Source organism: Sceloporus occidentalis, unplaced genomic scaffold (assembly GCF_023333645.1).
Source record: "Sceloporus occidentalis isolate IW3139 unplaced genomic scaffold, rSceOcc1.0.p SCAF_13, whole genome shotgun sequence".
In the NCBI taxonomy this organism is placed as follows: Eukaryota; Metazoa; Chordata; class Lepidosauria; order Squamata; family Phrynosomatidae; genus Sceloporus; species Sceloporus occidentalis.
Window position 1 is genome coordinate 21,533,596 of NW_028316993.1, and position 15,742 is coordinate 21,549,337.

Genomic DNA, 15,742 nt, shown 5'->3' on the forward strand with positions numbered 1-15,742 from the left:
CTATTTTCATCACATTATGATGTTATGATTTTTTTCCCATAGGGAGCTGCATTTTCCCCTTAACAGTAAAATTATATGAGCAAGTATTCTCCAACGTTTCCTTATGGGCAAGTATTACCCTATGTTTCCCTATGGACAAATAGTCTCCAGTGTTTCCCTATGGGCAAGTGCTGTATTACCCTATGTATCCTTGTGTGCAAGTATCCTCCAATGTTTCTCTATGGCCATGTATTATCCTATGTATCCCTATGGGCAAGTAGTTTCCTATGTAGCCTTATGGGCAAGTCTCCTCCAATGTTTGCCTATGGGCAAGCATTCTCCAATGATTCCCTATGGCCAGAATCCTCCAATGTTTCCCTATGGGCAAGCAAGCACTGCCATTTGTTTGAGTTGGTCCTGATGCAGCAGAGCTCTGGGCAGTTCTTCCAGGCAGCCAGGGGGGCTTGGCATCTTCCAGCCAATCGGGAAGCGAGTGGGATGGGTCTCTTTGGGGGCTCTGCTGCCTGGGTGGCTCTGAATGCTTGCTGAAGCCTCTCTTTCTCCTTCTTCTCCTTCTTCCAGGATGCGCTCCGGAGTCTTCTTGCTTCTCCATCTGCTGCTGCCTTACCTGCATTCCTCGCCGGCCATCGACCAGAAAGGTAAGGAGAAGCAAGGACCAAGCAAACTGAGCAAGACTAGGTGCAGATCCTTGAGCAAGGGATGGATCTCCAAAACGATCAGGCAAGATCAGGGTCACCAGAGGTCCTCCTTCTCTAGGAGATGTCTTCCATTTCAGCCTTCTGTCCAGAAGGAATTCCAGAAGGTCCTCCATTTTGAACAGGGCTAAGGAACATGCATGAAGATTCCTATGAATGTTTGGAGCTTTTCCTCTGGCTGTGCCCTCCATTTCACCGCCAGTGTCCTACATTTTATGGTGCCTTGTCCTCCTTTGCTGTGAGGACATCTGGTCACCCTGGAAAGGATGGGCTGCTAAGTGGCATTGGGGTCTCCATCAGGGAGGATTTCTGGTTCACAAACTCCTGAACCACTGTACTTGTGTGCCTCCCAGTCATTTCCTAAGGCAATCCTATCCTGGGCTTTGCTTGGCAAAATTTCTCCTCTGAGGCTGAGAGAGTGTGACTTGGCTAAGGTCACTCAAGTGGGTTTCTGTGGCCAAGCTGGGATGATTTGAACCCTGGTCTCCAGAGGCGTAGTCTGATACTCAGACCTCTACACAATGTTGGCTCTTTTTGAACAACTGCCACTACTAAAAAGTCCCTTTCCTTCAACTGGAATTGATTCCAGGAGCTGATTTTTCTGCAATAGAAACTGGGGTTTGGTTGAGCCTGGTGTGATGCTGCTTTGAAACCCACTGGGTGACCATGTCACGCTCTCTCAGCCTCAGGGGACAGTAATGGCAAACTCCCTCTGAGGAAACCTGCCCAGAAAACTCTGTGATGGGGTCTGCATAAGTTGGAAAACGCTTGAAGGCACACAACAAGAAGAAAGTGCTTTGAGTGAGAGCCAGTGTGGTGTAGTGGCTTGAGCATTGGACTATGACCCTGGAGACCAGGGTTCGAAAGCCCGCTCAGCTATGAGAAACCTCTGGATGACCTTGGGCAAGTCACACTCTCTCGGTCTCAGAGGATGGCAGCGGCAAACCCCCTCTTTAGAAACATGCCAAGAAAACCCTTGCCAAGAAAACGTCCAACTCGCCATAAGTTGGAAATGACTTAAAGGCACACAGCAAGTGCTTCTAATGTTGGACTTTGATTCTGGAGAACAGATTTCAAATCCAGGCTTGACCATAGAAGCCCACTGGGGGACTTTTGGCATGTCACACACTCTCACCCCCAGAAAACACCATGATAGGGTTGCCTTAGGGGCATCCTGAGTCGGAAACAACTTGAAGCCAAGCAACAACAAAAATCAGTACCTAAGTGTGGTGTAGTGATCTGAGCATTGGACTACAACCCTACTCGGCCATGGAAACCCATTGGGTGACCTTGGACAAGTCACATTCTCTCAGCCTCCAAGGGGGGGCAAGGGCAAACTCTCTCAGAATAAATCTTGCCAAAGTAACCCCGTCACCCTAGAGTCACCAGAAGACAAACAACTTGAAGGGTCACCATTAAATGAATTCAGACATGCCTTTTTTGAATTTATAAAGGCTACATCCCATTTTAAGAGCAGTGTCACACTATGGCTTGAGTGGTGGACTAGGACTCAGTAGAACCAGAGTTTGAATATCCTCATAGCCACTAAGTGATTTTATTTATTTATTTTTTATTTCATTTTAATGCCTCCTTTCTGCCAAAAAGGCACTCAAGGTGACTCACAAGATAAAACTTGGGTGAGTTGCGCTTTCTCAGACCTCCTCTGAATAAATTTTACAAAGAAACCCATAGGATAGTGTGGCCATGAGTTGAAGCTGAGTTCAAGGGATGTGACAACATCTCATTTTAGTCTGATCAAGCCTAGAGGTACTGACATCAATGGGACTTAGTAAGTGGCAAATCATCTCATTCTTTTAAGTGGGTTTATTCTGGCTGTAACATTGGATTTAGCCTTAAGCATGAATCTATTCACATGGGCTACCCTTTTGCCTGTGTTCCCATTGGTGGATCTTGGAAATTTGGTAGAAAAGAAATCCCAGACAAAGAAAGTAGGTCCTGCAAACCAGAGGTTTCCCCATTTTTATTTTGGAGCGCACACTATTAAAGGAAGTATCTAGTATCTCACTGCATCCCACTTTTGTTGAGCCCTGAAGCTACTTGAAGGGAAAACACTCTTCAGGCATGTATTATAATGGAACCCTATTTTAGATGGATTTTAAAAGAAGTCTGCCATCCTGAGTAGATTTACTTGAAAGTTAGTTCCCTCCAGATCATTAGGACTTATTTCAGAAGACATACTGTACAGGATGCCCTCTTAAAACCAATGGAAATCAAGTCCTGACCACATCTGTAGATAATTATAGAGGTTTTAATTGTCTGCTCAGCCATTAAGTTCACTGGAGTGACAATAAAATAGCCAGCATCTCTCATCCTAAATCCATAATGGAGTTGTGAGAATAAATTAGGATGGGGAAAGATCTGAGGCCTAAATTAAATTGCTAGTCTCTACAAGAATAGATCCTTTGAAGATATGGAATTTAAACAAGTGCTGATTTACCATTCAGCAATGGATTCAGTGGGTCTGCTTTCGCTGGAACTAACAATTAGTTTTAAGCCACTGTGTAATGCTTTAAATTCCTTGGCAGAAAGGTATCCTTGTAATAAATAAAACACCTCCATGCCCTCCCTTGTTGTTGTGTGCCTTCAAGTTGTTTCTGACTTATGGCAACCCTAAGGTGACCTTATAAAGAGGTTTGCTTGGCAAGAGTTGTTCAGAGGAGGTTTGTTATTGCCTTCCCCTGAGGCTGAGAGAGTGTGACTTGCCCAAGGTCACCCAGTGGGTTTCGTGTCCAAGCTGGGAATCAAACCCTGGTCTCCAGAGTGGTAGTCCAACACTCAAACGACTGTGCAATCCCTCCTACTGACCCTACTGTCTGGTTAAAGCACTGACCCCTCTTTTGATTTCTAAGATCACTTTTTAAAGATCAGTTAGGATGCATTAACATTCTTTGCACAGAGATAAGGAAAGGGTAGTGGAAGAGATGCTCCATTTCATTTATTAAAAGGCCATGCTTCTGGAGTAGCCAGATGGAAAGGATGTGAGCTATGCACTTACCTTTTTAAGGGCTGAGTAGATGAGGGGATGTCCACAAGTGGAACTCCTATGACAAACTCCACCTGAAGTTCTTCCACACAATTGTTTTTTTTAATTTCATGTAAAAAAACAATTACAAAAGAAACATACACATAGCAAACAACGTACATAACATATATGACATAGAGACATTTAAAAACTTACATAAACGATCACAACAGTCCCAGCAATACTCTTTTCACCTTTCACTCAGACTAGAAAAAAACATAGACTTCCATTACTTCAGGTATCTTAATAACAACCGAACTCTTTACTAATGTTATATTGTGATTATTATTTTCTCTTTCCGAATTCTTATTTTATCCAGCGTTTCCTTAGAAAGTTTTGCTTACTTTTTAGAGAAAAATTAAAACAGTTAAAAAAAAATTCTGACTATGCAGGTATTGCCCATCAACTGATATATATATATATCGCCAAGATTTATCATATGCATAAAATCCACTGCATCCAACTTGAGATGTCCAAATAATATGTAGTACTAATATGTCTACTGAAAAAGAACTGCACCTATTAAGTCAAATTTTACCATTCCTTAAAAAGACTGGGTGAGACCCTGGGGAGAGGACAAGACATGGAATCTCTGATCCATGCTCCACTTCCCAAACATTTTTATGTGTAACATTTATATGTTCATGGAGTTAATTATTGAATTTAATTAATTAAACCTGTCCTAATTTCAACAATGTTATTGCCTTATAAAATGTGAAAATATTAACATAGATGAATGTGTAAATGAAAATACAAACACTAAATAAACAAAATATTTTTATTCATTTACTATGTCGAGTGGGGGGCACTTCCACATGTTAGACGTAAAGGGGGCTTCCAAGGGTAAAAGGTTTGAGTGCCACTGATGTAAAAGAAGACAAAAGGCAAAATGTAATAACATTTTGCTTTTCCACCATAGCTATTCGGGGTTTCCCCCCCCCTTGAAATTTGCCCGTACCTTGTCCATTGAAACCAAAAAAAACCTATTTTGTCAGTGTTTAGTAAATAGTTGCACAGCTCTGTTGCCTGACGTGTCTTTTTGAAAATTTCAGTTATGTACACAGTAGTACATATGCACATTTTTTTCTTTTGTGGAATATATCACAAGTCCAGAAATGTACAGATTTGCAACTTCAAATTGCATCTATGTTGGGTCCAGGAGCTATAATTCAAGTAAAGGAGGGAGGGGATAGTGGGATTTATTTTATTGTAGTGCATGGATTTTATTGATTTTATTGATGTAAAGCACCTTGATCTTATTGGAGAGGCAGGGTAGAAATAAATATTATTATTATTATTATTATTATTATTATTATTAATCTGATTTAAAAAAACAAAACACTCTGACAGGCTGAATTCTCACATGTGCCTCCTTAGAAACCAGTGTGCACCAGACTTTACTTTTGCAGTCAACAAATGCTGGTTTTTAATCTGCTTCTGTTGCTCTGCCTTTAAGAACAAGACAATAAAACAACCAGTAGATGATAATATTTCTCCCCATGGCCAATAAAGCCACATTTAAAGAACCAAGTGTAAAGATAACAACAGAGTCGTTTGCCCTACATGCAACGGGTAGAGATGAACTGTTTGTAACAGTTGAAGGAGATGGATAATGGACTGAATGGGGGCATGTGCAGAACTTCAAATGCTACTTTTAAAAAATAATTCATTCAGTTTACTCATTGCTTTAGATATTTAAAGATAATGGGAGTTGCAGTGAAAGAACATCTGTAAGACCACGATTTCCCCACCTCTGCTTTAATGAATGCTGTCCTCTGTACCTTCCTTTTAAGAAGTGGCTAAGAGTCTCAAAATGTGAAAGAGGGTTGGGTCCTTTCTGGTCTACCTGTAGTCTGATTCACTGTTGTATTCAAGTCTTTTACTCCAAATCTCAAACCAAGTCTCAAGTTGAATCTCAAATCCAGGAGCCAGATTGGGAGAACAGCAAGCACATTAAGCAATGGGCTTTAGACAGGGGTTGAGGCCTGTTTGGCCACCTGCCCCTATTTGCACATCAGAGGACCCTTCCAAAGCTTTTGAAAAGCTTTAGAAGGATCCTTCTGCTGCAAGCCCATAGTCTAATGCATTTGCTATTCCCTTCACACTCCATGCTCTGAGGGCGAGTCTTGCCTGATGCTGAAAGTAAATGATGCAAGCAAGTTGTGAATCACATCAGTGCATCATTTATTGCTGAATTGAGACTCAGAAGTGACTTGAGTCCAACTTGAGTCCGAGTCAAGTGACTCAACTCTACATCACTGGTCTGAGTACTGCACACTGGGTGGCTATATATCCTTTTCATCCCCATTTCATCCTCATTTTCTCTGGACCTTCACATCTTTAGTAATTACTTCTCTGAGATTGTGTTGCATACCACTGCACATTGATAGTCCATGTTCAGTTCTTCATCCACTGGGCAAACACACATAATATGGATCTTTCAGCTTTTGCTGTGGAGCTGTGATGATTATGGAATGATAATCTCTCCTTCTGGATAGCAGCACTAAGAGGATCTGTAGAATTTAGGGTTAATAGCTGGATAAATCTTCTAGGTTTCTCAAAACTTATAGATTCACTGACAGAAGTGTACAGATCAGTTAATGATACTAAATTTTGGTCAGCTCTAGTTAGCTGAGGGACACATCTGACACGATAGGTGAGAATCCTATCAAGAGAAATTTGCTTTATTCTTTCCCTGATGGCTGTCTGCTGCCTGGGCTGTCCACTTAAGCATTGTCCAAAACAGAGGGTGCTGAACTGCTTACAGTTTGCAAGTGTTGATTTAATATGAAAAGATGAAAATTAAGAAATACCCCAAACTCCTTCATTGATTCAGATTGGAATTATTTCATTTGATTGTTTTCGTAGTTGCTGTGGTTAGTTTGTACAACCTGCCTGAATTGGCACAGTTTATGTGAAAAGTGTATGCAGTGCTTTCAAGGGGCCCAGGATGACTTCCATGCCATAGTGGTACTTCTTCAAGGAAATTTAGAAGTAATGACCATAATTGAAATTGTAATGCATTACATCCCACACTTGTGAAGAAGACTGGGACAAAGTGTCTGGATTACTTTCCATCCTGAAGATCTGTCTTCCAGGAGCACCAGCTCTTAGACCCAAACTTCATGCACCCTCTTGCCTTCTTTTCCCTTTGGGAAATGGAATAATGAGTTTGTTGTTTTTAACCACCCTTTGGTCAGTTTTGACCCATGGCGATCCTGTAGGTGAGGCATCTCTATGACTCCCTGTCCTGCACTGTTCTGCTTAGGTCTGTAAATTCATACCCAAACCTTGTTAATAGAATCCATCCAATCCAGCCTTCCTCTCTTTCTACTTCCCCCCACCTTTCCTAGCATTATTGTTTTTTTCCAGTGGGCCGTGCCTTCTCATGATGTGGCCAAAATACAACAGCCTCAATTTAGTCATCTTGGCTTCCAGGGAGATTTCTGGCTTGATCTGTTCTAGAACCCATCTGTTTGTCTTTTTGTCTGTCCTTGAGTAAACTGAAGCAAATCCATCACTTAGTCTTCTTTTCATCCAGCTGAACATGCCCAGCTCCATCAACCTTTCCTCATATGTTTTGTTCTTTGAACACACTCCAACTTGTCTATATCCTTCTTAAAACAAGGAGCCCAGAACTGAGCACAGTACTCCAGATGGGATTATTCCTTCCCTTGACTTGGAAACTATGATTCTATTAACACAAGTTTAGCCAGGATACCATTTGCCAGTGATTTAGACTTGAGTCGACTGACTTGGATACAAGTCACTTCAATGATTCAACTTGGATTCAACTCTGTAATAAATTATGCACTGACTCGACTATAAATTACTTTTTGGAACTACATGGAGTATCTGTGTGTCTCTGGGAGTTATGGTAAAAGTTTTAATATATTTTCAAGTTTTCCATTTAGCCAGGGTAGAGGTAAGCTGCACGTGGGACTTCACAATAACTTCTGCAAACTGAAGCAAATCAATTACAGATTTACCCATCAATAGATTGATCTGAAAAAGTAAGAAACACAGTGCCTATGGGAAAAATTATCCCCATTTTTTAAGGTAACAAGCATAATCTTACACCAAGAGGAAGTGCATTTTTCCCACAGCATCTGTTCTGTTTTGTCTTTCTCACATCCTGTTGAAAAAACATATTGGCTGGAATCTGGTGACCAGCCTGGCAGTGTGTTTTCCTGCAGAATGAGTCCAGAAAAAAATGTAATTACTTACTGAACATTCAAAATCTGAGATGTGGACAATTTCATTAAAGGAGTCTAGGCTGTGTTGTTGGTGGTGTCAGCAGCAGTAGCAGTATTTTGGGCATTAAGAAGTCTTTGGAATTGCTGTTTCATTTACTAACTTGCAAATCTATCACAGCTTCTTTTCAACTCCCTATAATTTATGTTGCTGTTACCGCTGCCTCCTCTTCCTTTCCCCCCATTCCTTTTTGGAAAGAAGTGTTGTTAACTAAGGATGCATGAGCCTATCTTAGTAGAATAGAGAGTGGATAGATTTATATCCAACTGAGGACCATGATATACTGATGGACAACATAACGATGTAATCAGGACTGAAGCAAGCATCTGTCAGTTAGCCAGTTTATTAAAAGCACAGCTTTTGTTGGGAGAGGCTTTGTTGTCCTGTGTAGCGTATTAACACACCTCTGTTGAGGGGATGCATGTGTCATTGTTTTTAATTTGCATTATTTTGGGAAGGCACAGGTTGCTATATGTTTTAGAAGAGATGCAGCTATTACAACATTATTATTAACAACAAATTACTAGTTTTATTTAAGGAAGGATCTGGCAAAACCATATCTGAGTATTCTTTGCCTAAGAAAATTCTGTGAAATTCATGGAGTGCCACAAGTCGACAGGTGACTTGAGAGCACATACACACACCGAGAGACAACTCTATATACAGTCTAGGGACTATGTGTGCCCACATGTATGCACATGTGTGTGTATAATCTATCTGTAAGGTGCTTGTGTTTCCCTTTTATCTTCAAAACATATTCCCCTTTATCTTCATAACAACTCTGTGTTGTTTAGGTTTGTGCAGGTTTGGTTGAAAGAACCTAATTACCAATGATTTTTAAGGCTGATAAGCCATTTGAATTTGTGTCTCCTGAACTCAGTTCTAGTCCGCCAGCACTGTATCCTCCATACCAGAATAACTATCAGAGCAGAAACAGTCTAAAGCAGGGGTAGGCAACCTTTTTGAGCCGGGGGCCGGGTTGCTGCCCCTCAGACAACTGGGGGCCCGAAGCCGGGGGGTGGAGCTTCCACCCTCCGGGGGCGGAGCCGCACATGGGGGTGGAGCTTCCACCCTCTGGGGCGGAGCCGCATGCCAGGGCGGAGCTTCCACTATCCGGGGGCGGAGCCACATGTCAGGGGCAGAGTTTCTACCCTCCAGGGACGGAGCCGCATAATAATAATAATATTTGCAAGAAGCTACTAGGGCCGGCAATGCCATAACACAGGAAAAATGCATGCACACTGTCTCAACCCAGAAAAGAGCAAGCAAGTCCATGTGGGGGGATTTTGCAAAGAGAATACCAAAGGATAACAACAATAATAATAATAGCAATATTTGTAAGAATGGAAGCGACTAGGCAAGGCCACAAAACAGCAAAAAACGCATGCCACTGTCTCAAACCACTTTCTTTCTCTCCCTTCCTCCCTCCCTCCCTCTCACTCCCACCCTCTCTCTCTCTCTCTTCTCCCCTCCCTCCCTCTCTCTCCTCTCCCCCTCACCTTTTCTCTCTCTCTCTCTCTCTCTCCTCCCCTCCCTCCCTCTCTCTCCCTCCCACCCACCCTTTCTCTCTCTCTCTCTCCTCCTCTCCCTCCCTCTCTTTCCTCTCCCTCCCACCCTTTCTCTCTCTCTTTCTCTCCTCCCCTCCCTCCCTCTCTCTTCTCTCCCTCCCACCCTCTCTCTCTCTCCTCCTCCTCCCCTCCCTCCCTCTCTCTCTCTCTGCCTCCTCCTCCTTCCCCCCCGCCCCTCCATTTATAGGAGGGAGGAGGGAGGGCGGAGCCAGCAGGGAGGTGGGTGGAGCCAGGAGGGAGGTGGGCGGCGCCCATTTGAAGGACCGGTGCGGCTCCTGGAGCCCCGTTTCAGGGCTCCGGCTGCTGCATCGGGCCTCCCAGGGGCCTGGTGCGGCTGCTGGAGCTCCATTTCAGGGCTCCGGCTGCCGCATTGGGCCTCCCAGAGGCCCGGTGCGGCTCCTGGAGCCCCGATTCAGGGCTCCAGAGGCCACATTGGGCCTCCCAGGGGCCCGGTGCGGCAGCTGGAGCCCCATTTCAGGGCTCCGGAGGCCGCATCGGGCCTCCTAATGGGCGCCGCCATTTTGAAGGGCAAAATGGCGGCCGGAGTGGCAGAAATCGGCGGCGATTTCGGCGGCAGGAGGGACCGGGGGCCGGCAGAAAGGCGCCTGCGGGCCGCATCCGGCCTGCGGGCCGGAGGTTGCCGACCCCTGGTCTAAAGTCTCTCCTGCTGTTTATCCTCATTATCTGCTCTGCTTTTCCTCTGAGTGCTCAAAATTCCATGTTGTGCAGATAAGAAGGAAGCCGATAAACCAGCCACTTGTAGATTTGCAGAAAATCTTTGGGCACTATGTTGGCCAAGTAGATTATGCTTCCCCAAACGTTTGATTAAACTCTAACCCCAGGACATAATCTTATTCATCTGTATCTTCAATCAGTATTATTTATTTATTTATTTATTTATTTATTTATAGTATTTATACCCCGCCCTTCAGCCCTAAAGGCTATCAGAGCAGCAGTATAGGCTGGTCATAATCTAAAACCAATTCCCATAAATAGCCTACTCCCAACTGAAGAAAATTACACTGACCTGCCTTTTGCTAAACATGAAAATGATGGACTGATCAAATAGCTCCAGGAATTGAGAGCAGGCTAAAGGTTCTTTCTTGTCAAAGACAGTCTACGTAATTTAATTCCTAACCATGTTAATAATGAGAATCCCATCAAACACAGAGAGAGAAAGAGAGGGAGAGATATGCACACATCAGAGAGAGCATGGAAATCTTATTGTTTGGGAGTAATAATTAATTTAATAATTTGTTTTATTTATATACCGCTGTTTCAAAGATCATAGCGGTGAACAGCAAGTAAGCTAATTAGCAAGTAAGCTAATTTGCCCCCAACAGTCTGGGTACTCATTTTAGCGACCTCGGAAGGATGCAAGCCTGAGTCGAGCTTGGGCCCTTTTGCTGGTCTTGAACTCGCAACCTTGTGGTTTTGAGTAAATGGCTGCAGTACAGGCATTTAACCACTGCGCCACCAGGGCTCCTGGTACCTTTATGGAAATCCCCAACCATCATTAGAAAACCAATAACAGATTAAGCCCCTCACCCCAGTTCTGATCTCACCATAGTGAAGGTTTGCACATAGGCATCTTGCCTGCTCAGTCTCTTTTCAAGTGTTGTGTTGATGGGCAACTTCATGAGCAACCCTGATCTCCAATCCCAGGTGTTTATATCCATAAAGCATATTAAATAAAAAATGTTTCAGCATCAGACTTCCACTGTGATGTCAGTTGGAATAGGAGTGATAAACAACATCCAGCAGCAGTTGTAGAATTTCCAAGATTTGAGCATGGAATTTTGAGGACAATGCTGGAGGCAAGAGTGATGTTGTCTTTTATTTTAAGTCCCTAAGGTGTTGAGTTATTGGGCCTGAAGAGCCAAGGATATGTGCACATGCTAGAAACCCCAGATCTGCCCTCAGTGGTACATGTCTTGGTTACATCCTGTTTGGACTGCTGTAACACACACTACTTGGGGCTGCCTTTGAAGAATGTTGAGAAACTGCAACTGGTCCAAAGGGCTGCAGCCAGGCTGTTAAGTAGGGTAGGTAACAGAGACCACACAGCTCCACTGTCTGCCAGTTTGTTTCTGGACACAATTCGAAAGGGCTGGTTATGACCTATGGAGCCCTATATGGTTCAGGTCCTGGCTATTTGGCAGACTGTATCTCCCTCTATGAGCTGGCCTGGGCCCTGACATCCTCTGGAGAGGCCCTTCTGTCCATCCCACCGCCATCACAAGCACGTGATGAGGACACGAGAGAGGGCCTTTTTAGTGGCAGCCTCTGGACTGTGGAACTCCCTGCCTAGGGAGACCAGAATGGCCCCTTCCTTGTCCTTCCGCTGGCAGGTTAAAACCTTAGAATTTGAAAAAGAATTGTGTAGAACCACAATTCCAAGTATCTCCCAGCCAGCAGTTATACTAGTTGGGCATTCGAGGAACAATCATACCCAAAAGTAAGAGTTATGTGCTATGATTTCCTGTGAAATGGTTTTTTAAAAAAAATAATGCTAAAGATAGTTCCATCTCCTATCTCCTTGCCTTCCAGGAAATGGCTGTGGCTACTCTGTGCTGACACCTTACAGTGGAACACTTACTTCCAAGAACTATCCTGGCACATACCCAAATTTCACATTCTGTGAATGGAGGATTCATGGGGCTGCCAGAAGTCAGTTCAGTTTGACCTTTGGTGACATGGATATTGAAGCTTCAGAACAATGCAAATCTGGCTTCTTACTGCTTTCGTCTCCATCCAGTGGTTCCAGCTTTGGTAAGGGTATCCTGACTTAGTAGGTGGACGGATTACAGACTTACACCATATTTTCCATGCAGTAATGGAAGTTGATGTGTATTACTATGTTGTGTAAAACTGATACATAAGAGTTTATCACACGAAGAAGACTGGGAGTTTTTCCTGTGAATATCCTGGAAAAAATTGCACAAGTACGTGTAACGATTTCACATGATGTCGCACAAAACCCGCCATTAAAGCGGTCACAAAGAAGCATTAATGCACATCTTTTTACTTTCAGGATTTCAGCGACAATGCATTTCCAATATCACTTTATTTGCGCAATTGCATGTGATAATCATTCACGCATTTATTCATCATTTCCACTTCATTTGCAAGATGCTTTAAATGCACTTTAATCTCTCTTTAATGTCTAAATCAGCCCCAGTGCGATAAACTCCATACCTGTATTCCTCTCATGTAAATATCTTTTAGCAAAGTTGGCCTACAGCCCGTGTTCTAAAGATTTAATGCTAATAAAATCTTCAAAACTCTTTTTAAAAAAGAAAGAATCTTGGAAATACTGGCTGAAACAATGTTCTTTGTAAAGAAAAATACATCTCTGAATTTGAACACAAGTTCATGTCAGATACCATAACAGACACACACACACACACACACACCCCAAAGAAGAGCTTTCTGGGTCAAGTGGAATTCTTTGGGAACCAAGCAAATGATTTGTGTGTTTTTTCCTTGAATTACAGTGGACATGGGTCAGGAAGATCTGAGGAGTTATGGCAGGAGCATCATGAGGCAAAAATAAACACAGAGGAGATTGTCTAATGTTAATGAATTATAACACACTTCTTCAATCTAAAGAATGTTTTTGCCGTGAACAAACTGTTGGCCTCACAGAATTTAATCAGCTGCTCTCCCGCTTATTTTCTTGACCTTAGGGCAAATTCTCCAGCAATCTTTGATTCTGCAGTTTCCTACTTTTGCTTTCCAATCACCTACGATTATCAATATATCCTGCTTATATCAATATATCCTGTGATCAATTTCTCTCTGGACTCCAGGGCACAATCTTTCAATTTCTCCTGTCTCTGTAGTGGGGCATGTTCTTGGATCATTGTTATATTGTCTTTACCTTAAAATAATAATAATAATAATAATAATAATAATAATAATAATAATACAACTTAAAATCCACCCTAGCTAATGTTCCTAATGGGCACTGGGTATAATGTCTAGAATCTGGATTTAATCTGGTCAGTATGGGAGCACTATAATATGAGTCTCAGATAATGCCCCCCCCCCCAACTCTTGACATCTCCACTGTACTCACCATTTTGCAGGGAAGAAAAGACACTAAGGGCCCAAACAGACAAGCCAAAATAAAGCTGCTTCGGGTCTCTTTGGAAGTATGCTGTTTAAATGACACACACATTTTAAGAGTCCAGAAGCTGCACCAAAGCTGTGCTCCAGTCCTTAGGACTGGAGCGTGGCTTTGGTGCAGCTTCCGGCCTCTTAGGATGCATGCACTATTTAAACAGCATACCTCCAAAGTGACCTGAAGCAGCTTTATTTTGGCCTGTCTGTTCAGGCCCTAAATAAGGAAAATTATCACTCACGTTTAAGGGTGAATAAAAGGGGAGGGGGAAGTGGGAAAGGAATGTACGGCCTCTTTAAATTTGATTTCTATTTTAGACATGAGCTTTTGTGGATGTCAATCCACTTCCGCAGTCATTGTATCCATGGGGAAGAGAGGGAGGAGATCAGCTTGTCTTGAGGCAGTTTGGGAGTGTTTGTGAGCCTAGTCCTTCTTCCCTTCCCTATCACTTCAGTGAAGGGGGAACCCCATTGTCCCCCCTTTTGTTTTGCACAGTCTCACCCCACTCCTTTTGTCCTCCAGTGACTCTTGGTTGGCTCCAGTTCCTGCAGAGGCGCTTTCAAGATTCTCCGGAACATGGATTTTGGCCAACGTCCAAACAGTTTCATCCCTCCACCCCATTTCCTTCCTTCCTTCCTTCCTTTTTTTTTCCAATTCTTTCCCTTTATTCTGCTGACACGTAGCACTGGTCCATCCAGTCTCTTTTCAAATTATGGAAATCATGAAAATAGTTCCTGGCAGGGATAACTGGATGAATTGATGTGGGCATAGCTGTGCTCCTTGTATTTCCTGTAGCGCCAAGAAAACCTCATGAGAGGGTCACCTTATGGTTGCCGTAAGATAGAAATTACTTGAAGGCACACAACCCATATTAAAATAAAGTTTTGTATTTTAACTGCATAAACTGCATAACTTGTTTAATTTTGTACAGTTTTATATTTTATGATTTTTAGATTGTACACCATTGGCAGGTTATATGTGGCTTTAATGATGCCTGTAAAGTGCCGTGAAAATTTATGGTGTTATATAAATAAGCACTAATATAATAATAACAATAACAACAACGCATGCACACACACACACACACACACAAAGTTAAGGAAAAGGCAGATTTTTATTCTGTTCTTATCTAGTATATTAGATTGATACACATATATGCACCCCCTCCTCCCCAAATACAGTGATGCACAAAGCCAGTAATGACTCCTGTTTATAAAGTGAACTTGAATCCACTCTCAACACATCGACACACTCCTCCAACTTTCCTACACCTGCTCCCTTCAATTTATCAGATGCAAAGCTGTGACTTCCAACTTGGCACCCACCATCTCTAAATCTGATCTTTATACTACATTTCCTGGAATGTACAAAGTTGGAACACAATTACAGTTCAGTGTTTGATTTTTCACCACTGACAGAATGCTATGTTCTGATGGAGATTGTCATGGTGAGCAGAATATCTTGGCCAGTATTTTACTCCTGAAAAACTCCCGAACATGCTGTTCTTATAACCATGGGTTTTATTCCTTCCCCCTCATGGTATTAAAAGATGCTTATAAGACACTCTGATAGAAAATTGGCAGGAAGGAAAGTTTTAAGAACCCTACCACATGCATATGCAGATACACACACATAGCTGTGCTAGTTTCCCATTAGAAACTGCAATCCAGATTATTGCGTAAGTAATGAAATAAATCATGGAGAGGCAATGGAACAACATGCCTTTTATTATGTGTACTTTGCTTTGAATTCATCAGCTTAGAACAGTGGAGCCACTTCAGATTTCAGTGAATCAAGTCCAGGTTTCATGTTGAGCTGCAGAGGTCCACTTTTAGCTATATCCATGACTGAATGGCAAAAATAATCCTTTCAATTTTGCTGTGGTTATTTTTTATTTATTGCATAATAAGAGAGCCATAGCAGTATAGGGATTATAGTACTGGACTGTAATTTGAGAGATCCAGGTTCTAATCCTCATTAAGCCATGAAGGTTTCTGAATTGGGGCAATCACACTTTCTCAGCCTATCCTGCCACACAGGGTTGTTGAGAGGCTAA

At 42.6% G+C, this 15,742-nt stretch overlaps 1 protein-coding gene across 1 annotated transcript in view; it reads left to right on the forward strand.

Annotated features, from left to right (window-relative positions):
* Positions 1-517: 517 nt before the first annotated feature.
* The window catches only part of LOC149305172 (discoidin, CUB and LCCL domain-containing protein 1-like), a 67,974-nt gene continuing 52,749 nt past the window's right edge, over positions 518-15,742 (forward strand). The window contains exons 1-2 of the mRNA XM_089479013.1: positions 518-638; positions 12,111-12,332. Of these exons, the coding sequence (XP_089335139.1) occupies positions 518-638; positions 12,111-12,332 (343 nt within the window). The remainder of the gene's footprint in view (positions 639-12,110; positions 12,333-15,742) is intronic.